The sequence below is a fragment of the Necator americanus genome, chromosome V (genome assembly GCF_031761385.1).
Source record: "Necator americanus strain Aroian chromosome V, whole genome shotgun sequence".
Lineage (NCBI taxonomy): Eukaryota > Metazoa > Nematoda > Chromadorea > Rhabditida > Ancylostomatidae > Necator > Necator americanus.
Window position 1 is genome coordinate 16,759,368 of NC_087375.1, and position 25,562 is coordinate 16,784,929.

The following is a 25,562-nucleotide window of genomic DNA, read 5'->3' on the forward strand; positions in this document are numbered from 1 at the left end:
AAGCATGTCTTTGTTGGAAGCAACGAGTGGGGCTTGTAACTGCATTTGTAGTAAATGATTGTTAGATTACAATCTAATCTAATTCCTTGGATAATGCCTGGACTTCTGCTACTTTCTCACGCAACAAATTCTTAAAAGTGGTGACGACTTCGCGTGAATTCGGTGTGAAAGCCTCTTCATCCTTCTCCATTATCTAAAAATAAGTTCACAAAAATGATGCCGTCATAATTCGTACACTCGGGTCAAAACGACACGAAGCATTTAGGTAAGCTGTCGCTCTTGAAGGCGTCCTGTGGAGATGCTGGTTGGAATCGACGTGGGACCATTGCGAACTGCGCTATATGGTCCTAGTAAGAGTCCCCACTCGATCACATCCGCTATGCTCCACGGCGGGGCTTCGAGCGCAACTGCTTACGCAGCTGCATCGAGCTTCATGCCCTTCTGACCCTACCATATATATATATAATGTGTAGTGAATAAAGAACGAAAGAATCAAAGAAATGTGATCCACATCGTAGAATGGTTAAATTGAGCAGGCCTTTGAACTTGTAGCTCAAATTGTGAGCCAGCAAAATGTTGATCAGAAGTTTTGTAATGTATCTGCATTTGTTTTTTTATGTTCATGTTTTCTGTTTATCCACTGCGATCACTAACGGTAAAATATTCTGCCACTTTCTGGTCCTATTGCTCTGAATTTTAATGTCATAAAAATCATGATAGATCCTTCAGAAAGAATGGTAGGTATCTTTTTTTAATGTAGTTTGTAATTTCTAACCGTGATCCACTTCAAATTTTCTCAATCCATCGTATACGAGTAGTTCCACAACCATAATTTTTCGTCTGTATAGTGAGGGTTTGATAGCAAATAAATAGAATAAACTGATTTCAAATAAATAAAAATGACTGATTGCATGGATAAAGATATCGGGCAAATAGTTCCGTCACTAGCAATAGCAATACATCTGTTATAGCAAGACATCTGTTACAACTCAGCGCCATCCACACTTCACATGCTTCACTACGTCTCTTCCTAACAAGTTATTTGAGATGAAGATACGAGAACGCAGCAGATACCCTGCTGTATCCAACCTGGGAATAAAGGAATTATGATGTCCATACTGTGTAAGTCAAATCCTGATGTGCTATAGTAGGGTCAAAAAGATTTGAGCTTTGGTGTGGCACAGCAAAGCTAACGGCTGCGATCGAGGTAGGGCCTTGCTCATCCCGGCGGTCCAATTGCAGCAAAGAAGGGTCCCACATGGATCACAACCATTAGCTGAACCACGCCACTTCGAGAGAAGTCGCTTATACATTGGGCTTCACACTTTTAGCATAACCAAGAAATTCAGACGTATCATGCCACCGTGCAGTCGCATCAAAAATTTGTGATCTGTTGCTTTCCATTGGTCCCCTCTGTTTAGACAAATCTGCTGTAGGCATCCTAATGATTTCATTGCAGAGGAACTTTATCCCCCATAACGATACCGTTCGGTTACTGGTTCGCTGAATCTCGCGAACAGAACGTACCAGATCTGTTGATGAAAAGAAGCAAATGAATTGAGGTGATCAAAACTGTAAAAAACAGATCTCTCAATGAAAGTAGCTGACAACCGAGCACTGGCACTAACACAATTTTTCACACAACGATCAGATTAAAAAGAACTTGAACGCCCGTCGTATAAGAACGCCGGGGGCAAGAATAAGACAAGAGTAGTAATTTTTCCATTTTTTCTCCATTCCCACAGAATCGATAGATAGCAAGACTCATGACTATTTTATGATCATTAAGTCCTTCTTAATTCTTCCGAACTTTGCTCCCCTTTTTAACGATGAACATAGTAGGATAAGCTTGGAGTTCCTTTTTATTTATCTAATATAATGATTTCACAAGCCTTAGACTGAATGATATTCACATAAATAAGATACTTGGAAATGGATGTGTGTTTTTTTTTTCTCACTGTGGTTGAGTAGTGAGATGTGATCTGTAGAAAGTGTAATTGTTCTTAGTCGAACACTTTTTCTCGATTTTAAACTAGGGTCGAGATCCAAAACATGAAGCTTAGCAGTTGGAATGACTTGGTAATCACGTTATTTCTTAAAATGAATCTAAGACAGTTGTGCGAAATGACGCCGGTGCAGACAAGTACTTTATTCACAGTTTAGAATATTTGCGACTCACGCAGAAGAAGGAGTCATCCATAGTTCACCTAACTTCAATACTGTTCTCGTCGACAAAAGTAGAAAACGTATAACCTGTTTCAAGGCGAGCGATTCAGGATCACTGCGACCTGTTGGCAGAACGACGATTGGAGATCCATCAACAGAAAACGCAACCTCACTGTTACGTGGAGCTCGGAAACGGTGTGCTCTTCAAATACTTAGATAGGATAAAACTTCATTGCTCTGCTAATCAGCCACCTGCTATAGTGATGTATCTACGCAATGACAGGACTCTGAATTTACAGATAGTCAACGAACCGTATTTTCTCCACTTTAGGATAAATTGTAGATGGCAGGTTTGACAGACCAACTCTTTCTTGCAGAGGAGTTTGGACACTGAAACCAGGCAGCACATATTTGACAGAAAAGAAATAATGATTGACCTTCGAGAATCTAAGACAATATCGATAGATATAAACAACTGCCATGATCAATTTGTTGAAAAGCATCAGTGCAGATCTTCTCAAAGAGAACCCTTGCCAACAACACCTCTTGTGATTTTCCCGACGAAGCTCTTAGCAAAATTCTTATTAGATTCTGGTAAGAACATTATCAGGGAAGCTGTAAGACGAAAGTAGACAAAAGCTCATATCGACGTATTCATTCTTGTTCTAGCTTTTTTCTATCTATTTCCTTAAAAATGTGTAATTGGCATAAGGTGAGCCACTTGTCTGCTTTACGGAACCCAGTGATTTTTATCAACTGCTCCTGAAATGTTTTCGAAGGAAATGTCAGTGGCTGAATTTGGTAACTTTACAGCAAGAAAGTGTAAAAAATATTAAGGACTAGTTTCTTGTAAAAACGTATATTGTATTAGTTTTGAACTAGGCTTAAACATATTCCTATTCCAGTGGAACATTCGTAAAGAAGTGAAGCAAATGGCACAAAAGAAATTGTGAATGTTACTAAACGGTAAGGCAGGAACATGTTGAGCCGAACCTGAACTTTAAAAGCAGTATCTCACGAAATTGATGATTCATGGCTTCTGCAGGACAAAACACAGTTCGAACTGCAGATTACGAATATGAGCTTGGCCACTCTCAATTCCCCTTAACCGTTCTGAAAAACGGCATGGGAACCAACTTAGTACCGACGAAGTACGTTGGAAGGCGCGACACTTGTGTGGGCTCCGGTTCTCTACATAGCCTATCTATTGGTTTTACTTGAAGAGGCTGCTGGACACCTTAATTTTCGACTGTTCGCTCATGTACGAAGGTGGCGCGTTCTAACGTACCTTGTGCGGACTAATGCCGTTTTAAACGCCATTTCACGTAGTGTGGTCACGAGCATGGATGTTTCAGATTCATGTTCATGGGAACAGCATAAAACGAAAAATAAATGAAACGCACCTTTCCAGTATTTCTTTTCCTGCACATAGTTTCTTAGCGGAGATGGACAGATTTTCTATTGCACTGCTAGTATGGGAGTCAACCTCAAATGAAATATTAGAGCACTCAATTATGGTCGGGTCAAAACGACATGAAGCACGATGCAGCTGCGTAAGTGGCTGCGCTTCAAGTGGCGGGTGGAGATGGTGGTTGGAATCGACGAGAGATGGTCGCGAACTGCAGCGACGGATGGTGCAGCCGCTTACGCAACTGCACCATTCTTCATGTCATTTCGACAATACTGTAGGAAAACTGAAGTGACGTTTTTTTGGCACCTTAAAAGGATAAAGGATAAAGTTACTGGCGTATCAATCCACTTGGGATGCACCAACGCGTTTTACTGCCAATGACTTGCGGGGGCCAGCCGAAGATCAAGTCAGTGTTTTTATCCTCCCAGACCAGTCTGGTACCTATTTATCGACCCTGAAGGAATGAAAGGCTTGGCTTGCACTAGGGCGGTTTCGAACCCCCGACCATGTGGCTATGACGGACCTCTAACCATCTGCGCCACACCCGCCCGGTGTTTACATTAAGTCTAGAAAAGTTTTTTTTCTGCAGGGCCAAAACGAATTAGACGCAAATGAATGCACATCGTTGCACACTATAATCATCTTCTAATTCAACTACCTTTTTTCCTCGCGGAACTCTACTACGTCGACTGTACACCTCTACTTGCTTTGGAAAAGAAAGTAAGTCGGCAGATGTTTAGAGTGTGCAATGATCGACATTCACATTTTGTGACGTACATACACAGGGAGAAATGAAAGTTAGATAGATTCAAATCCAAGGAATTCGGCGGATGAACCGAAACCTCTCGCACTGGCTGAAACAATTTCTTTTAAGTTGATCCAGCAATGTGAGGACAAGTACTATCATGTAACAATCAAAATTCCTCAGAACTTGAGCGCAGTTCCTCGATTCTTGATTTGAGCCAACCTGTGATTCCTCTCGTAAAAGTTAGCAAACGTCTTGAATGAAAAGTCGCGGGGATCCTCTAGAACGGATGCTACGGGCACTGGAAAGTCTATTCTAGGAATATCTACTGAGTAACTTCCGGAAAGAAGTGCCACTAATCGGTGATCTGATGAGGTTTTTCAAACTATCTTCTAAAGGCATCACCCCTTGAATCTGAGGTGGTACGGACTTCAGGTGGAGTATTCGGAGATGGGATCGTAGATTATGCAGAGAAGGGTGATTCCGTCCATTTCTTCCTAATTGCCGTAAAAAACGGCCCGGACGATACGGCTTCGAGCGATCCGGCGCGCTATTTTCTAAGAGTTCGATTGGAGCGCGCCTACCTTGTGCACGCCCCGCATCTTCCGGAGCGTTTTTTTTTTACGACAATTAGGAAGAAATGGACGGAATCATCCCTCTCTCCATAATTTACTATGCTGTATAAGAATACTCCACCTGAAAACCGTACCTCAGATTCGTGCGGTGATGCCTTTAAGTACTATCATTTTCTTTTGAAAAAAAAAAAAACCGAAGACGTATTACCTGAAGGCGGAACTCGCCATGTCAGCCAATATAGCGTTAGTGTGAAAAACATTCCCTTAGGGTGGAAGTCACGCTAGATTCCCAAACTGCTTTCGGATAAACATATGTGTGAGTTGAAATAAGACTATTTTGTGCTGTGAAGATTTCTTCACGCAAGCTCAACAAAGATGCGATAGTCGGAGATGGTGCTCTGCCCCCTTTCACTTTTGAACGGTTTTCGAAGGGACCCCACTCACTTTTGGACGGCTGGCAAAGGGATCCTCATCCCTTGAGCTGCACCCCATGAAGTAGACCCCTTCACCTGAAGAGGGTCCGGCGCCTCTCTATCGCACCTACAATGAGATGCCGGGACGCTTAGAAACCCAGAACACTTCAGTTTTTCCGTATCTCATAGTGATAATACACGTTGCAGTCTTCTTAATTGGTTCGCTAATTAATTAACTAATTGTAGCGGTACAGTTTGGAATTACCTTACCAGTGACTAGAACTAGTGCTTAATACAGATACTACAAATTTTCAGAATAACGTTAAAAAAAACTAAGGGAAAAGTTCAAAGTAACAACCTGGAATGCGCATTCACTTCGGAAAAACTCCATTAAATTTGCAGCCAGTACATCCTAAAAAGATTGAAAAGATATTATACAAAAATCCTTTATATCGCAGGAAATATACACCTTCGAAAGCATCGACTCCGCAGCTCGACAAATGTCATTCGCTAGCGTGAAGTACATTGCATCAGCTTTTTCACACAATAACTTACGCCTATCTTCTGCTGAAAATGACCGATATAACTTCACACTATGAAGAGGTGGGACACAACTCTTACCTTCGTTTTTATGTGCCTTCAAAAACTGCGAAATGTCATCAAATAACTTTTTCTTGTTCACAGCTGTCAGCTTCACACCGTGTTTAGGAGCCATAAAACGTGCGAGAAAAATAGAAACCGCACGAGAATAAATCTGTAGAGGATGTAGCATAGTAGAGAATTATACGGAAAGAACAGGGAATACATAGCTGTCGACTTAAAGGCAGGGTAGCGTATCATAAAACTAATGTTGAGATCTCTTTGATGAAATGCAGAGTTCGGGATATAGATTACGAGTATGAATATGACCATGCTCAATCCTCCCTAAGATCCAATTTTCCTGAAAAGCGGCGTTTATTCCTACGTGGCACGTGAAGACGCAGCACTACTGTGCACGCGCTGCATCCACGAGCGAGCGACCGAAAATCGATGAGATCTCGTCAACAGTCTATTTAAGTGATATCAATGAATAGGCTGCTAAGCGAACCGAAGCGTGAACAAAGGTGGCGCCATCTATTGTACACCATAGGAACAAACGTTTCCCAGCAGTTTTTCAGGATGATTAGAAGGCCACGGCCACGGACAGTGAGGCCACTTTCGTACTCCTGATCCGTACCCCGAGAACTTTATTTGATTTTGATTACAGGAACCCCAACATCATCAGCTTTGCCCTTGATGTTTTTTTTTTGGAAACTGAATAGGCGTGATGGCAGATTACAAAACGTGGAATAGTAGAGCATTACTACCGAGAGAGACCTATAGAAAGTAAATGAACTTAGGGAATTTTATTTTCGAAGCAGTTTAATTTCCAGCGATGGTGGTTGCCTCAGGAGATTATTCGAGAAAAACCATCGCTATTGCGACATAGTAGTTTGGAACTGATAATGTTGCAATGGTTTCCTGATAATCGATCCGATCATCCTTGGTCTCTTAGAATTGCTTTTCATTCCTGGTTCCGTGAAACTGTTTTCATCCCGACAAATAATTATTCGGAAACAAAACAAGAGGTCTGATTTATATCCACTTGTGATGTAGGATTATTACGAGACATGTATTCTTCGTTTTGCTTCCGATGCGGTGCGGTTACCGACCGCTTGTAGGCTATTGTTGGTGTGCCATTTCAACGTGTCTAAAGACTGGTCTCAGTTCAAAGAGGAAGCTTGGTGAAGGTCAAACCGTAGAGACTCAACTATACGTCAATCAGTAGCACAAAAGAACCCAGCTCGGTGTTCGCGAAATCTTAGCCGGACCACAACCTGGGAACTGCGATCGACGTAGTACCACGCTCTCTCCAAACTTCGAGTGAATTTATAACGTAATATAATCGCCTGCTAGCACTGGTGAATGAGAAGTTCATGAAGTTCTCTTCTTCCTAAAAAAAATCCTTAGTTTTCGAGCAGTCCGCAACTATCTCTAGGGTTCCTTTCAATGCAGAGAACGAATATGATATCTATCAGCACATAACTTACATTCATGGACGGTTTCCGAAAAAAAAGTCGGAATCAACAAAAACTGCTTCTCGTAGCTAATCTAAGCTTACGCAAATGGGAAAGTCGCAAGAATTCGGATTACGGAACACAGACATATCGTAAAAGTTAAATCTGAACGCAGTTTTCGTGAAAAAAAGAATTCGAGCAACCTTCGAAATTATTCGAAAGTCATTCGAAAAGCATATTGAATTAATAAAACTCGAACGCTTTCGTAATTTTTTTGCTTAGCTCCGATGATTTCAATCTGCTAGCGTTTTATTAGCGTTTACATTTGAAATTACTTGGGAAGGCTGCGTCGCCCCGCTGCTATGAACTCTGCGGGCAGCCTTTGCGATTGATGGTTATTGGACGTTCACAACAGTGCGCTCAATAACCATACCGCTACTAACCGCTCATCGTTGCACTTTGCGATCTATTAGAACCGCCATCTTCACCGCGGCCGCTTATGCAACTGGACCGTACCTCATTTCATCTTGACTCGATTACAAATCTCCAAACACAGCGAATCGATATTGCCAAACACTGTCACACAGTACGTGTAGTAATGACTACCTCAGAATTGGTGAACCTAGGATACACTTGTGGACATGTCATGTTCTCCTGCGAAACATTTTCCGCACTTCATTGGACAATCATTGGCAAAGAATCGATCGAACAAAGAACAAACAGTGGTTTTTTTGATGAATTAGTCTTGATATATTAAAAAGTCAAACAAGAACTCAAATAGGAAAATAGGAATCTGAATGACATGTTATCGAACGAAGAAAATATCCAAGTGCTTGGAACTTCAATTATAGTTCTACCAGTCTGAACGTCCGGCTAAAGCCGGACTTCAGACTTTCTGAGGTGCTTGCTTCGCTCGCTTCACTGATCAACGAAAATTAATATTAGTGCCGTTTTCTATGAAATTGGACTCGCGTACCTCCAACAATCTTTCTTCTTTTTTATATTATAACTAAAGGCGGAACATTTCATAGTCTTCCTTCTAAACGCGTCATTTCTACATTCGGAGAACATTCGAACTTCAGCTTCAAACACTCCTTATCAATATCTTGTTTTCCTCCTGTTTTCCCAACAGTTATCAAAGAATGATGTTTTGGCATAAAATGACATGAAAGACATCATCCTACCGATAAAGATAACGTTCCACGTCAGATCATGTAAACTGTTCACTACTATTTAAAGCAGCCGTTTGCATGCATGTTTCCACTTTCTGAGTTTTCCCATCAGTTATCAAAGAATGATGTTTGACTGAGGAAGGTATGCTACCAACTTGGGGCGAATGGAGAAGGAAATAGACACGCGGAAGGTGAAAAACGTGCGCCCAGTGGCCACGGCTATCAATCGGCTGCTACGTCCCATTTACCTTTTGCGACATGCACAAGAAGTTATTGCGCACAATTTCGACGCCGCGGGGCCCGTCGCACTCCATTTTATGGCCTTCTGGCGTCGGTGCAGCAGTCCGACGCCGGGTGGACCCGTTGCACGCGGTTTTTTGGATTTCATGACACACAGACAAACACACACACAGATTAAGCTCGTTATTATACATCATGATCATGATCATGATAACAAAAAATTATGATATATAATCATGATCATGCTATATAATAACGGACTTAGTCCGTCACGTGAGCGTGTGCGCGTGTGTGTGAAACGAAATTCGAAAGAAGGGGGTGCGATTACACCGGCGTCAAATTGATGCGCCGAGCCCAGAAAGCTATAAAATGGGGTGCGACAGGTCCACCGGCATCGTAGAGCGGTAAAAGGGATGCGATGGATGCAGCGGCGTCGGTTCGGTGCGCCGACGCCAGATAGCTATAAAATGGGTTGCGACGGGTGCAATGGCGCAAAATTGTTGTGCCATAATGCAGTATTATCGCGCAATAACTTCGTGTGCATGTCGCAAAAGGTAAATGGGACGTTACAACCGTTTCATGCCCGTGACCACTGCGCACGCGCGTTACTTTTCACCTCTGTCGCACCTTCGTGCGTCTGTTTCCTTCCACGTTTGCCTCAGATTGTCATTATACCTTCCTCAGAAAATGGAAAAACGAATGAAACCGGCTGCTTAAATAGTAGACAACAGTTTACATGATCTGACGAGGAACCTTATCTTTATCAGTACGGAGGTGTTGTTCAGTTTTTGTAAAAACATCATTCTGTGATCTCTTGGGGGAAAACAGAAAGAAAGCCCATACTTCGAGTAATATTTTTAAAATGTGTCTGTATTATGTTGGTATCGAAAGAGTGTTTGAAGCTGAAGTTTGAATGATCTCCAAGTGTAGAACTGACGCATCTAGAAGGAAAACAAGGTGTAAAATCTTTCTCCTTTCTTTGTTGTGAAAGAAAGAGGAAAAAAAACGTTGAATACACACATCTAATTTAACAGAAAATGCCACTACTATTAAGCTTCATTGATCAGTGAAGGGGAGCGAAGCGAACTCCATAGAAAGTCTCAAGTCCGGCTTTAGCCGGACGTTCAGACTGGTATACTCATAATTCAACGCTGCTGTTCTTTATCCTTCTGAACTTAAAGTAATTTTAAATTTCAATTCAATTTCAAAATTAAAATTTAGCAGCAGCATGAGATGGATGGGCTGTACGGGAGAAGCAGGTCCGCTGATGCTATTAACCGCTGCGCAGTGCAATCACTGATCACCGCTGTTGATCATCTCTCCTAAGGATTAGTTGTCGCACAAGGTGTGTGCTCCCAATGATATGTACCCTTTCTTACTTAAAATACATTCTCTCCTCCCTTCACCCTTCACCAATCTAAAGCGCATCACATTCACTCGGTTGAACACATTCCGTTGCTACATATAGAAGTAGGAATTCAGGAGAATTTCATTTCTCAGTCAGATCTATTTAGATATCTATCAATTAGTTCCAGACTCGTCTCACAACTTAAAAATCCATCTAAACGTATTTGCAGAAATGAGCACTCGAGAGGATAAAATGGTGTTTATGCGTACACATTAGGTTTGAAAGACACTAAAATTAGAAGAACTCAACATCAGCTGGTCAAAAACTGCCAACAAAACCGGATTTACAAGCACACGCATGTTGCACTACTCAAAAAACGAGTGAGGTACCTTGCCACATTGTGTTAACCTTGTTACCACATTTCTAATATGGTCAGTACCATTTCATTAACCAGAAATAGCAAGAACTAAGCTCCAAATCAGAACTGATCAAAGAGCTCCACGATATCCTTACAGAAAATTAGCGAAACAAGCACATCACGACCAAATAGTCCAAAGGAACCACAAAATCAAAAAAAATCACTAACACTGCATTTACACAGCATATACCACCTTATCTCATTTTGAGTTTCGCGCGCAATCATCAGAAACTCGTCCGCCTGTACATGCACTTAGCTGTCGCACCGCGTCTGGAATCTCCCGGAGAAACTGTGGAGCGTCTGCTGACAACTGTGAACATGGATTGGAACTTACCAGAATGCCGTGCGATACCTGTAGCAGCTAGCAGTGTGCGGGTGCTCGAAACCCCGAAGGAATTCTACGATTTCCTCGTCGTGAGTGTGTCGTCCTCAATTTCTTTCCTTTCTATCTGTGTCTTAGTTATTTCGACTTTTTGGTTTTGTTTGTTGTTGTTTGTTGATTGCGCGTCCGTTAAAAATGCAAAGTTTTGGAAAATGTAGTTGGGGGGACTCAACTGCGCTCTTGTTTTGTTTCTGGAAGCTCTATCTTTCTTTTTTCTCTTAATAGCTTTAGCCCAATTATGTCACATTTATGATTTATGTCACAAATCCCCTAAGACCAGCACTTGCTAAGGTTATAGGCGCCGATTAGCTTAAAGGCATCACTCCACGAATCTGAGGTGGTACGGATTTCACGTGGAGTAATCTTAATGGATAGTAGACTATGGAGAGGAGGGTGATTCCGTCCATTTCTTCCTAATTGCCGTAAAAAAACGGCCCGGAAGATGCGGCGCCGCACAAGGCTGGCGCGTTCTAGTCGAACTCCTTGTAGAAAATAGCGCGCCAGAACGCCTAAAGCCGTATCTTCCGGGCCGTTTTTTTTAAACGGTAATTGGGAAGAAATGGACGGAATCACCCTCTCTCGTTAATCTACGATCCCGTATACGAATACTCCACCCGAAATCCGTACCACCTCAGATTCGTGGGGTGATGCCTTTAATTATTCGCTTCCAGAAATACTAGCGCGAACGAATGCCCCTCCCCCAACTGTACTATACCCGTGAAAATCCGGTGAATGTGACAAAGGAACTAAATTGTGCGTCGTGCCAGTATGTTGTAAAGCTGCAAAAGTGTGCTTCTGTCACTCTTTATCATCAGCTCGAAGCTCACAGTAGTCGAGCACCTTATAATGCTGCTACTTAGAGACATTTGTGATGAAATGTTAATTGCGGTGGAATGAATGCATCTACAATGATTGCTCAGTTGGAATCATAACGTCTGCTTACTCTAGGAAAGGTCTCGATATGCAAAATTTCGGATTGTCTTCAGCACCCTCTACTTTGGTGATGGTTTATTGGAGCACAAATTAGTTAGTTATTTGCAGATTATCTAAATCAGTTTTTTTTTCTTATGTTCTGTATTTTTTGCCATAATATACACTTGTAGATCGATTCTATCGGTTCTAATATAGAGCAAAATGATAAACTTCGTGTCGACATACTTTTGGACTACTTACGAGGCACAAGAGGTGTAGGCGAGGAAAAAAGTAGTACAAGCCTTTTGAGAACTATTGCAGATAAAGCTACTGTGAGTAGCAACAGTCTCTTTTCTAAACAGTTTGATGTTTGTACAACGAGTGTTTGTCCAGGTTTACCTCTATCATACTCCAAAACTTACTGGTTTTGTCAAGAACGTGCTCCCGGAGAGAACAAATGAAATCGTTGGTTTGCAGCATATGAAAGTGTATATTTTTGACAATTCTGTGCTCATAAGTGGGTGGGTAAGTTATTAATTTGTATGTATTGTATTTCTCCTGTAATGGGCGCCTACACAGGGCCAATCTGTCTGATTCTTATTTTGTGAACCGCCAGGACCGTTATGTCCTTTTCGAAAATTGCAAGGATTTGGCTGATTTTTTTCACGATATAATCAATGCGGTTGGAGATTGTTCGTTTCTACTGAAAGGTGATGGCTCCATAGTACTGCATCCCAGTTGCACCGTGCATCCTTATGAAGGTATTTCACTATTTCTGGAGTGCTCTATATCTCCTCTTTAAAAAAAAAAATCAGATTTTTACATGAATGTGTGTGTCGCCGCGTGGGCGTCCCCTTCTCTGCAGCTTTGGTGATTACCGATCGTGGTCGCCATCGGCACACACCAGTCTAAAAGTCGATGGTCACAAAACTAGAAGGTATCGCGCATTTTTTTGCTGTCGTAGCGCTCTCTGCGTCCTGTGTACAGCCTTACACACTCATGCTTGCACAGAGTGTGAGCCCATGGCGTCTGTGTCGGCCGTAATTGACGAAGAATTTACGAATAGCATCTTCATTTTGTGTTTTTGTGAAACTTTTTGGAATGGTTATTTGTTGCCGTGTTGGCAGAAGCAAAAGATGGTCATACGAGCTGTCTATGAGTATTGATTTGCTGGCAAGCACTCAAATTATTTCACCGCCTGTGTCCACTTCTGTGACTAAGCTAGAGCTGAGTACAAAGTAACTCCATCCCTAAAAGGCAAGAGTTTTTTCTTTGCTTCTTCAGCTATGGTTACGTCAAGTTTGCATATTGAGTCCTCTCGCACTGAAATAATGTCTATGGCTCTTGCTAACTAAAAAATTAGTTCACATATGAAAATTTTACGGGCGTTGGAAGCGATATGTGGCGCATCCCCTCCATCTTCGCTATGATGAGTTCGGCCCTGTGGTGAACGTATGAGAGAAGCTGTAGAAACTCTCTCATGTTATGTTTGATTTCCTTTTCTTCTAAAAATGTTGTTTTCAAATAATAAGTGCAGTGGGGGAGAGTTTGCAAATTTGTTCTTCTAGCCCGTGCTTATCGTTTCCTTATCTTCGTATATTTGTGCTATTTCTTGTGACCAGCTTTAGCTCTGAAACTGTATACTTATCCGTTCTTACTCTCTTACACTGGAATTAAGCAGAACTTATGTTGTGCTCCTTTCCACCTCAAAAGTTGTATACTATTGCTGTTGGCGATCTATTCATACATTTGCATTTGCGTTTAGGAAGTTTCATTGACTATCGCAACTTATTGCGCTCAAAAGTCTCCAGTGTCATTGCTTCTTTGCAAGCGAAGCAAATCTCTTCGTCGCAATCTTCTAGTGACACACTATTGTACCCTCTAGTGCAGATGGGCCTTTTCGGATACAACGAGGAGTATGAATTGCTCAAACAGATTTTCTGTTCCAAGGTAACTTCAACAAAATCATTGCATCGTTGCTATATCTTATATACTTATTTTCTGAAGAATAACACTGTATCTCTAACAATGGCTTCTGGTTACTTCAATTGCATAAAGGAATATGAACAGTTAATCTTTAGCGAAGGCAAGTACTCAATGGACATAATAACGGCTGCTCCCAAAGTGCGTACTTCAATTCCTGTGGAGCTTTCTTGTGTGATGTCATAAGTAGAAGTATTATTTTGTTGAGATTACACCACAGTATAGAATTTCAGGCCAACGGCTTCTTCGGTGCAGCTGGTCCTTCTGGTTACATACCGGCGTTGTATTCTTGGGTTTGTGAGAGAGTTTTAACGCTAAAGGATAAGTATGCACGAAATGATGTGAACCTGTACGAGTATCACCGCGACGGTTGGACATTCCACGCTAAAGGACTATGGATAGATACCCCTGTACAGACAGCAACACTAATGGGGTCTTCAAACTTTGGTTCGTTTTCGATTTTTTAATTTCACTTCTAGTGTTGTTTTAACTGAACTGAATAGTGGGTGCTTACAACAGATATCGCGGTTAGGGTGCAGCAGTGGTTGTATGTATATTCGTTGCGTTACTGAGTCGATTTACAAGTTGGGCGGTCCGTTCATTAATGAGCGCATGAATCGAGAGCGTTTTTACATACTGCAACAGTTCCTAGAAATTTCGAAAGTTGAAAAAAGGGCACTGCTATGCTTCAATTTTCAAGTAATCGAGATTGATAAATCTATTATATGACTAACAATTTGACTGCCAAACAAATTGATTTCAATGCTTGCGATTCTACTTTGTTTTGTTATGTAGGTAATCCACGTCCATGTTAAAATGTGCGGCTTACTCGATTACGTTCCATTTCGCCACATTTGTCATAACCACGTTTCAAGATCACGTGCTCAAACGCAATACATGCGCCAGAAAATATCTTTGAAAAAATACTGGCTACATCTTTGCGCAAAGGTTGCTAAGAAGGTGTCCAGCTATGCAAAGTGTTCCAGAAATGTCAACTTGGTTTCTTTACAGGTTATCGATCAGTACACCGCGATCTTGAAGCGGAAATTCTCCTTGTCACATCCAATGATCGGCTACGCGCTCAGCTCAAAGATGTAATTGCAATCATCTTTCCCTTTTTTGAAACACCTGATTCTTGAAGTTCTACATTAAATTGTTCCAAATTTTGTCTTGGAAGCAATGCTCGCTTTTTTACAGGAACGAAAGCGTCTTTTCGACTATTCTTCATTTTTGGATGCAGCAGCTTTGAGGAGAGTGGACCATCATATACCAGTTATTGTGCGCATAGTATCGCGCATGGTTAGGAACTTCTTCTAACTTTGCTTGCAAAATAGGTGAAACTGATTTTGATCAGCGGCGCGGTTGAGGAAGCGGCTAGAGTAGAGGTGGGACCATCACGAACTGCAGCGGGGAATAATGATAGCAAGGGCCCTACCTCGATTCTAACCGCCAGGCTCCACCGCACACGACACTGCACGTCCTTCATGTGGTTTGGTTCTACTATATGTTGTTGTTCCTGTTGGTCGGTTGGACCTAAACGATTTTTCTTTTTGTATGTATAGTTTCCTTTTTTCGCTGTGCCAAGATTCTTACATGTGTTGTGGTGCTCACCATGCTAACATGTTCCTCATGATTGATATCCAACGTTGATTATAGATGAACAAATGTTTTGGTGTTCAAGTTATGTATGGAGTAGTAATTTCCCATTTCTTGCCCTGGAGACCACTATTTAAAGTAGATTCTGCTGCGATGATTACACTTTGAGGTCTTACACAGTCCTGTCAAAAGTTGAAATAGAGATATGACGCTTTGTCGGTAAACATAAATAACTCATGCGAATCTCATTACTATCCTACAATGTACTTTCAAAAACCTAGTCTTCCCAATTCATCCATATCAACATTGACGCGTATGATTATCAATTAATAAATCGCAAACTCGGATTAGTAGCTTGTAATTTCGTTTATCAACTATAACTAAGTGTTTGTTGTGTTAAAATATTCTCTGGTCAAAAAAAGTTCATTCTACCTGTTTTTGCTATTTGTCTAAGGCTCTGATTTTCTAGGAGTTACTCTTATTTTCTGAAGGACGTGTTCCAAATATTTTTTTTTATTTTTACGCACTAAATTGTCCTTTATTCTCCTTTTATGATGGATTAGATTTGGTACTAACTATTCCGTGTTTTTATTTTGATATTAACGGAATGTTGTTTTGTTTTGTTTTATGACTTCATTAAAAAGGTTGAAGAATTTACATTTGATATCGGAGAGGTTTTCTGTTCCTTACTTTACGTGAGGTTATCAATTTTTGCACTTTAGGACATTTGTCCCGCAAATCAGTTTTGTGGCTTTGCTTTCTAGTGACCAGAATGGGTTTACTGCCAGTGGGACTGGTGCTCGGGAAAATGCTTGTGGATAATGTAGCTCGTCGAAGTGGCCCAACTCAAGTGAGTGCTTTTTTTGTTCCTTTTTTCTCTTATTTAGGGTTTGTATCGCTGTTTCCAGATCATGCGATCATCTGCTTCATTAGGCATCGCTCACAGTGTAAGGTCTAGGAAACATACCTCATCTGGATTACGTGGAAACCCATTCGAAAGGAAACAGGTGACCTAAATAGTTGATTATCACGCTTTCTTTCCGCATAATTAACGTATACTACTGACTGACAAAGTTCTATAGGCAATGTTAGATGGATTTTTCCGTTCACTATTTGATTTTGTTCTAAAAAATGCGGGATGAAATGCTTAAGAAAACACAATGGATTTATAGCGGCTATGTTCATCACGTAGAAAGTAGCGGTCACTTCTAAAGATTCTTAAAAGCTAGTTGATCGTGAAATCAATATCAACAGTTAGGGATGTTTCTCAAGAATACAATCGTGTTACTGGATTTTGCACAAAGAGCAACAATTTACTACACTTATACAATTCGAATTTACAATGTGCTAAGAAATGCTAAGAACTGAGATTGGATAATGGAGTCTATCATTAGCTCCGAATCGCTGTTCGTAAGCTCCTTACTTACTTACTTACTTGTCCTCACCAAACTTCATTTTTCATTTTATTCCTTTCTTTTCTTTCTCATTTTTCCAAGGCCCAGGCGCTAACAAGCAAGTCAGCCTTACTTCACCTAGATTTAATCGATAAAACTTATTGTAAGATTTGACATAATTTCTTGAAGATAGCAAGGTTTCAGCGCACATAAATAAACAGTTTTCTTTTTGAAAAAGGTGAGAATATCACTACAGAATGTTCTTGTTGAAATCTAGAAAAGCCAAACAAAACTGTTATTGCTTGACTCATAATGGCAGGAGAATGAAGTATTTTTTTACTCGAAAGGTAGCGGGTCTTCACATCAGTCACATTGCATTTCCCTCTGATTAGAAGCTTGCATGATCTCGTGGAATATAACTTCTTTTCAAACGTGACTTCTGCATTCGAGGGTTGAGTGGTTGGAAGATTTTTCACACTAAGGTTTTTTTCTTAAAGTAAAACAATGTTTAGTTAGGAACTAACAACTTATTTTTGAGGCTACATCAGAAGCAGCAAAGAACGTAAACTACAGATATGGTGTTTTACTATTAATGAATTGGTTTAATTAGCTACCCTGGCAGTCTCGAGAATCCTTAGGAGCCTCATTTCATGAACACGATTTTTGTAAGTCACTTGAGTACAGGTACTGTAGCGCAGGTTTGGCTAAGACAATACTGCATTCTCTGTTCATCGTGAGTTCTCAAACAGTTGCGTGAACGAAAAAAGCTAACAGTACCCCTAGATAGAAAATGATGTAATAATTATTGCTATAAGAACCGGTTTCATTTCGTATCCACAATAGTAACTAAAAGACAATATAAAGTAATCTGCTACAAAGTATCGTTTGCTATTTATTTATTTATTTATTTATTGAACGATATCGCAATGTTACAATGTGTCGTTGCATGCTTTGTCTCCATCTGCTCACATCAGTAGTAGCGGTTCGCATCCATGTTTCTCCAAAGTCCGATACGAACGAATCTCTCCATCTTGTTTTTGGTCGGCCAACTTGTCGTTTCCAAATCCATGGTCTCCATTCGGTAATCATCTTCGTCCATCGGTTGTCCTTTGCAGTATATGCTGAATCTCGCTTGCTATTAGCAGTGTAAATTCAAAATACGGGCGGAAGATGTTTCATTTCAAAACTCTGCGGATTTCTTCATTGTTATTTTAAAGTCGGATTGCATCTTCAGGCGTGAGCTCCTGGCTGTCTGCTCTCTCTCACTGATAACACTCTTTAACCCAAAAACAAATACTAATTGAAGAACTAATGAGTGCTTAAGGACACTCAAATATCCAAATTCCAGAAGTGTGTAGATTATCTCGGAAAGTTCGGTAGTTTTTCAGGATATAGAAAAATGTGGTCAGTGTATGTAAAAAACATCAGCTAGAGATTTGCAGCGAAAGCGCAAAAAAGTGACGGAATCTATTTCTGCTGGAATATATTGTTCACAGGCCACATATATCCGTGATCGGTATCGTCAATTCCCGTTCAGGGTTAAGCTCCTTGCAGTTCTATAAGATACAAAAGGAGAACTCTGATTATATCCTAGGACAGGGTTTCACGTCTTCGTCTTGCCTGGCTCCCCATCACTGCTCATTACACTGTTGAGCTGTAGCACTAGTGAACATGTTGCTCCCTCTTTTCCTTCAATTGCTGAGTCGCGGTTTCAGTTACACACTGTAACTCGGAATTTCGCTTGTGCTGTGTGACTATGACTCCTTGATACTATGACTGTTTGTCCAAGATTGAACCTCTTGATATTTAAGTGCCATAAAAATTCGCACTGAGCACGCAAATTCGCGCTTTACGCGGTGGTAGATGATCTATAGTCTTTCCAGTTGCTTTTTAGATGATCACCGATATGGTATTTACAGATGCTTCAACGCATTGGTGGGACAAGTATACGTCGAACACATACCCAGATAGAACGGGACAACAAGTTGCTGCAGGAATCCCTAATGAATGAGAGTTGGTGTGTAGTTTGGTCTACCGGTCGTTTTGAATTGCGCTGCTCTGAGAAGATCGTTACATTGTGATTTTTAGGATAGCAGTGTATCGATATCCGGGAATTCGAATAGCTGTGCTTCTTGCTCGTGCAAAACTTTTACAAACCGTGGCTAGTGTGCTTTTCCTTCCATATTCATCTTACCAGTATGCAGTCGGACATGTTGATATAACATGGTTCTACTCTACTGCTGCACTTGCTGTATTTGCACCAATTGCTCTCTTAGTTTTTAGTAGGTCAGTTTGATACCAAAGAAATTGTTGAAGATAAGCTGTTAGTGCCTGATCAAAAGGGCTTTTGAAGTTTTCAAGTTAATGTTAAGGGAGCATACCACAGAATTGGCGATGTTGAAATCTCTTAGTGAAAAAGTAGGGTTGAGAATAATGGATCACGAGCACGAACGCGATCATGCTTATTTTTCCTGAAAAACAGTTTTTGCGATCGCATTTTTTCACGAGGCACGTTATAGCACGCCACCTTTATTTACGTGTACCGTCAGCGAACGGACGAAAACCAACGAGGTTGTGAGCAACATATTCAAGTAAAACCGATGAATGGGCTGCTAAGAGAACCGGGGCGTGTACTGGTTGGCGCTTCACGAGATGACTTTTAGGAAAATTCCGTCGCAAATTCATGTTTTCCACGCTGATTTTTTCAGGAAAGTTGGGGAGAAATGAGAGTAAATTGACCTTCATACTCGTGATGTACACCTTCAACCCTATTTTTCTGTGAAGGAATTTCCAATTTTTTTGTGTGGTGCAATTTAAGTTAAATTGGATTGAAAGATCTAACATTCTTAAACGGTCTCGCAAGTTGCAAAAATTCAAAGGTTTTTGTGGAAGGATGAACAATTTCAGTTGTTTATCTCGCGAATAATCAGTCTTCATGGCTTCATTTATCATTTATGGGGATTATAAGTTTTGCAGTGGTAGTGTCTATGTGCCAGAACTGTTTTTGAGTGACCTGAGTCAATCGAGGAATGAGTTACTCGTAAAGCACGCGAAAAGTTCGACTTTCAATGAACGTCGACATAGTAAAATGTCGTATTGATTTCTAATAAGCTGTATACGAAGTTGTTAAATAATTCTATTGACTAACATTTCGGCAAAATTGCCTTCATCAGAGCCTGAAATGTCAGTTCAATTTACAATCTAAACGAACAAATCTCTCCATAACCAAACAGACAAACTATAAGCCTAATTTTTCAACCACTAACGTGGCGACTGCTCACCGGCAGAATCGGCAGGAGCCGCTGACTGATCGACCACGGGAGCGAATGATTCGAATATATCAATCAGATCAGAAGAGCAATCCGCGATATGATGCGAGCTTTCGCGTTATCAAAAGACATTCGGCATTCGTTTTAGAGTTTTTGGCTCGGATCCAAAATGTCTCCAGCGATTTTCGAGCCAACGTTTTAGATTTATAAAAATCGTTGGGTTCGTGAGAGGGGAAATTTAACAGAAGGATGCTTACACCGTGGAACAAACCCCAATAGCAATTACTTTAATTAAGGAAATATTGAAATAGGAAAGAATCTGTTATGGGAATGGACAAATTTAGGCGCCCATGGAACACAAAACAAGACGAATCAAATTTTTCCCTCTCATGAACCCAACGATTTTCATAAATCTAAAACGTTGGCTCGAAAATCGCTGGAGACATTTTGGATCCGAGCCAAAAACTCTAAAACGAATGCCGAATGTCTTTTGATAACGCGAAAGCTCGCATCATATCGCGGATTGCTCTTCTGATCCGATTGATATATTCGAATCATTCGCTCCCGTGGTCGATCAGTCAGCGGCTCCTGCCGATTCACGGTGAGCAGTCGCCACGTTAGTGGTTGAAAAATTAGGCTTAGAGTTTGTCTGTTTGGTTATGGAGAGATTTGTTCGTTTAGATTGTGAATTGAATTGACCATTTCAGGCTCTGAAGAAGGCATTTTTGCCGAAACGTTAGCCAGTAGAATTATCTAACAACTTCGTGTACAGCTTATTAAAATCAATACGACATAGTTTTTTCTGTCAATAATTCTTCATAGCGATTTCAAATATATTTTTTGAATACTAGATATAGTTGCCGTCGAATGCGTTTTGTCCTTGGTGGAGGTGGGCACTAATCGATTAATTCCTCTAGACTCTTTTTTTCTTGATTCTTTTAAAATAATGCTGATTAATCGACTTGTGTGATCATTTCGATAGAAGCATAAAAGACAAAGAATGAAACCTTTTTTCAGGTATCTGAATAGATTAATTGGAGTGATTGCTATGAATGAGAGCAACGACTTTGTAAGAGTAGGATATTTAACATTTTGGGGATCACGAAGAAACAAGTACGATTTTTGTGGATTGGAGTTTTTCGCATTTAAAAGTAGAGAACACTTAGAAACAAACTTATCAGAAGATTTTTATGAGTATTTCTAGATTTCTGGAAGTAACGGATGTCCTCCCCCTCACCGAAGTGTCTGGGAGCAAAAACGACTCTTTGATAAAGTTCTCATGGTTTGGAGGGTATGTTGATGTCTGCTTATTTAGTTTTTTCTTAGAAAATTAAATTATTTCTAGGAACAATTTCCTGTATCTACCGACGAAGAATGTGGAATTATTAGATGTGAAAAGGGCAGAGCTCTTATTTGGTGATCTCAGTGTATTTAAAGTTTCCAAGGTAGAGTAAATATGAGCAATAGGATTCATAGCTGTTCGCCGTTTTCTTCTATTACAGGAAATATTAAGTATTCATATAGTAAATAGTAGTATCACAATTTATATCAAATTCACAACATTTTCATCTGAACTTGACAAAGTGCTGAGAATGAAATGTTATAGAGAACAATTTGGGACGTAAGTTCGTCAAATCACGGAAAGAGTATAAGTGCAAAACTGTGCCGTTAAAGGCATCACCTCACGAATCTAGCGTGGTATGGATTTCCATTGGAATAAACCTATATCGGGTCGTAGATTATGAATACAGGGGTGGGTCCGCTCATCTCTTTCTGCATCACTGTAAATAGACGCCTTCGGAATGCGGTTCCTTACGACGTCCTTTATTGGAACTCGCTAGCCTTGCGCCCCGTCCCCGATTGCGATTCGTCGAATGAAATGAATCGCCTATCGGGGCGCCCGAATGATATAGGTATAATCCAACGAAAATTCATGCCACGCCAGATTCGTGAGGTGATGCATTCAAACAGAACTAATGGCGCAGCTATTTAATTTGGGTAGTGTGTTAGTCTATTCTATAGTCTGCTCAAAAGGAAACTTTCAGAAATTTTGTCAATGTCGAGTTTACTCCAGTGTTAGGTACGGCTAAGGGCAAAGTTTGCAGGTATCAGAGTGAGAACGTGAAGCATTCCTACTACCCAACTAAACAGACTTTCCACAGCAGCACCTTCATTTTATTTCGAGCATTTTCATTCTATCAGACTCTTGGGTGTAAGGTGTTGTTTCGTCGTGTAAACTGTTCTCACTAGCACGTCTGATTCCTTCATTTCCAGGGCTTCTTTTTTTTTTTTTGCTGTGACACTTGCGAACACTGTCGCGAACCCTATCATCTACTGCAGAGAGCACAACATCGAAACACTGGGTACGCTGCCTTTGAATCAATCTTCTCCCGACTAAATTTATAATAAATGGGAGTTCAGCTTTATTCGCACGAAAACAGTTTCCCAATGCAATTTGTGATCGTTCACCTTTGCTTCCTTAACTGGGGACAAATTAGTGCAAAACTGAGGTTGAGCCGCTAAATTGCTGCAGATGAAACTTTTTTTTTTGGTTTTTTTAAATTGATTGCTAAGAATCGTGGTTCTCGCAAGACGCCTAATCTATGCAGCCGTTTCTGCCTGTGAGTGACGAGGTCTCTAGTTGCGGTTAGGCGAGCGACGATGCCATTCGCTATTTATCGTTGGCACGCTATCACGCACTCGTCTGCACAAAACGCTTATTCCATCTCATCCATCGGTTTTCGAATATTTTCAAAAACCCATCATAAAACCATCCTAATTTCTTTGTAAAGTAGGTATTGTCAACTTTGTTTTTAATCCGCTAGCTACACAAATAACGCCAAATCCATTATAAGGATACTGTATGTCGCATTACAAAGATTTGGCCTGGTTATCTATTTTACCACTGAAATTTCTATTTCTATTCGTTTGTCTGCCGGAGCGAATCAGTACTACAAGCTGAGCATCAGCCGATCATCTTGCTTAGAAGTGGCAGAGGTGGCGAAGTAGAGACTGCTGCTTATGTCTCATGCAAAAGCAAATAATAAAACGGATGTTATTATTTTCTGAGGAGTAGCGACGTTAAGTGACTACCGGATGGTGTTCCCATCACATTTCCGCCACCTCGTTGGCCTCATCACCACCATCAGTTGGCTGCTTACTCACTTAATTATAAAATTACCAATAATTGATACATATTCTTATTCGGTGAAGACAGGACGAAGTTTGTAAGTGCTCTGGATACAGTGCTTCATTCTTTCGAACTGCTTGTTTTGTGAAATTTTGTAGATTTAGGATTTCTTTGATTTTTTGCCATCTCAACCTAAATAGTCTCCTTGACTGCTTACAATTCTTTGCACATTTCTCTGTTCTTCTCCAGTTGTTTTGTACTTTACTTTTCCGCAATGCAAGAGAGGTTGGAAGGAAGGATCAGCAGTAGAAGCACATTTTCTGTGGGTAGTCTAACTTCCTGTTTTCTGTTTAAAACCGATGTATTTGAAAGGGTGGTAAAATTGTTGTATGTAGAAAAAAAAAAGATCTAAATCAACCCGAACACACGTTGAGGAAGGGGCGTCCCTTCAAACACCTATAGATGATTTTAGATCGACTACAGATATGATTACCCCGATGTTGAGGCGGCTCTCGCTATGTTCTGTCGTCTTCGGTCTACGATGATAACCAACATGATCACCGTTGTTATCTTCGATAGACACAGATTATGGGATTCAATCGCCATCATTAGTTTGGTCGCGCCACTCACAGTCAGCGCCTACCGAGTATGGAATCCTCAGGTCGCCCGTGTGGGCCACCATTCGTATAACTACAGTGCCTGTTAGTTGCTTTAATAAGTTTGTCTGCAAATTGCTAGTTTTCAAAATAAGAAGTTTAGTCTGTGAAAAGTATTGAATAAATGCATGAATTTACCACGTGTCCCACGTTCGAACCATCAGCTTTTTAGGTTAGGGAGTTGTCGACCCATTCAACTCCCACTAACTACACTTATAGGCCTAACTCAAATACACCTAAATGCTCCTAATTATGCCAGGTGTTTTTTTTTGAGTTAGGTATGTCAAAACGTTGGGTTGCATTGTAACGAGTTACAACTGTAAGATAATAGAATATACACATATTTGACTTTTCCTAACTTACTAAACTCATGAATTACTGGACGCTTCGTCTTTGTAGATGGTTCAGTTAAATTTTCTCGTAGCAATTACGTTTGTCAGTAACGAATATAAAACACAGGATTGGTTTTACAGCCGACTCAGAACGTTTGAGTTTTCATCTAGCGAGTCACTTTAGATCTTTTATATTTACCCTTAAAAAATTCGCGTCATCGTCTTCCTACATTTTCAAATTTGTAAGTGCCCTATCACGTGTCTTCTATGCGGCAAACATATCTAATATGTGAAATTATCATCTAACACACGCGTGGATGCCAGCCGAATGGCACCGGAAGTTGTATGCACGACTTCGCGTTATGTTGAAATATTCAGATGAGGATCGATGGTAGCGGAGGTAGCTCTCCAATTTCTTAGAAGAGGTGCCAAATGTTCACTTCCCTGGTGACAAATGAATGAAGGAGTGACTAGAGAGTAATAAGTAGCGGAGCAGATGCCAACGACGCGATCCATTCGAGCGACTTCACCTGAAATGAGCTCCGGTGCTGGAAACACTGAAGCTCAGTGACACATGCATTCTGTTGAATCGTAAAAAGAAAACGACATTGCTATTATATTACATTATATTATGCATTTATCAACGGTGGTTGTCGGATTCGACCTCCTTTGGCAGTTCATAGCGGCACTAAGGCCTCTTCGACATAATGTTTAGCTAGTTTTCTCCCTTCCTGGATTTAAAACGAATGAGGAGAAAATTCGACTCTCTACGGCAACTCCTCTTTTTAAGTATACCTGCATTTGCTCAGGCATTTGGAATATTGAAACGAACAACGATCAAGGTTCTAAAGATTTTTACATCTTTATGCGAACGTGCATAGAACGTCCAAGTTGACAACACACGTAAAAAGTGTCCCAAAGATGCTTCGTGATAGTTTTTCCTACGCCAACCATGAATTAATGAATAATGTACGAAGATATTCGGAAAAATGTGGTGAAGCTCATGAAGTAAGTGTAAATATATGCATACAGTAGTTGCCGAAAAAATTCGAACAATCCATTTTGATATCTGGTTTTTTCCTCGAAGTTTTAACCTATAAGAAAGCAACTGCTATTGAATTCCAATGGTTTGTCAGCAATTAGATGAGTGCCTGAGATCATAGCAGGCATGCATGTTTCAGTATTCAAGTCCTGTTTTGTTTAATTTATTAAAAATTTTTATTCAGTTATTATGTTATTCAGTTGATTTTCCTTGAAGTGTTGTTATTTTAATCGTAATCGTGATCCCTAGGAGTCCGCTGGTGAACAGAATTCTCTGTTTCGAACTTTGTCGATTCGTGTGCGAACCATCGTCTTTAGTTAGTCCCAGAAAATTTGGATCGGC

General features: G+C 40.5%; 3 protein-coding genes across 7 annotated transcripts; 2 read left to right on the plus strand and 1 right to left on the minus strand.

Annotated features, from left to right (window-relative positions):
• Positions 1-73: 73 nt before the first annotated feature.
• Positions 74-6,025, minus strand: RB195_014125 (uncharacterized protein; the record flags this gene model as incomplete). Its single annotated transcript, XM_013443020.2, has 7 exons — positions 74-193; positions 2,254-2,368; positions 2,479-2,556; positions 3,570-3,652; positions 5,669-5,722; positions 5,780-5,877; positions 5,932-6,025. The coding sequence occupies 7 exons, from the start codon at positions 6,023-6,025 to the stop codon at positions 74-76; spliced, it is 642 nt and encodes a 213-aa protein (XP_013298474.2).
• A 3,961-nt stretch (positions 6,026-9,986) lies between these two features.
• RB195_014126 (uncharacterized protein) lies at positions 9,987-15,118 on the plus strand (the record flags this gene model as incomplete). 3 transcript variants are annotated; one of them, XM_064204254.1, is made up of 12 exons in its annotated part: positions 9,987-10,017; positions 10,383-10,491; positions 10,734-10,938; positions 11,855-11,932; positions 12,010-12,150; positions 12,212-12,339; positions 12,398-12,579; positions 13,584-13,768; positions 13,826-13,942; positions 14,035-14,248; positions 14,813-14,895; positions 14,999-15,118. In XM_064204254.1, 12 exons carry the CDS (start codon positions 9,987-9,989, stop codon positions 15,116-15,118), a joined length of 1,593 nt encoding a protein of 530 aa, XP_064060134.1. The 3 variants fall into 3 exon arrangements, with proteins under 3 accessions (XP_064060134.1, XP_064060135.1, XP_064060136.1); XM_064204255.1 differs by lacking the exon at positions 13,826-13,942; XM_064204253.1 differs by lacking the exons at positions 9,987-10,017; positions 10,383-10,491 and having other exon boundaries at positions 10,771-10,938.
• Positions 15,119-16,169: 1,051 nt separating this feature from the next.
• On the plus strand, positions 16,170-23,769 carry RB195_014127 (uncharacterized protein; the record flags this gene model as incomplete). Of its 3 annotated transcripts, none has more annotated exons than XM_064204258.1 (11): positions 16,170-16,247; positions 16,306-16,404; positions 18,711-18,808; positions 18,880-19,077; positions 21,078-21,173; positions 21,265-21,351; positions 21,406-21,505; positions 22,166-22,173; positions 22,263-22,277; positions 22,335-22,423; positions 23,696-23,769. In XM_064204258.1, 11 exons carry the CDS (start codon positions 16,170-16,172, stop codon positions 23,767-23,769), a joined length of 942 nt encoding a protein of 313 aa, XP_064060137.1. The 3 variants fall into 3 exon arrangements, with proteins under 3 accessions (XP_064060137.1, XP_064060138.1, XP_064060139.1); XM_064204256.1 differs by adding an exon at positions 21,563-21,681 and having other exon boundaries at positions 22,166-22,277; positions 23,696-23,735; XM_064204257.1 differs by having other exon boundaries at positions 22,263-22,272; positions 23,696-23,735.
• Positions 23,770-25,562: the final 1,793 nt, after the last annotated feature.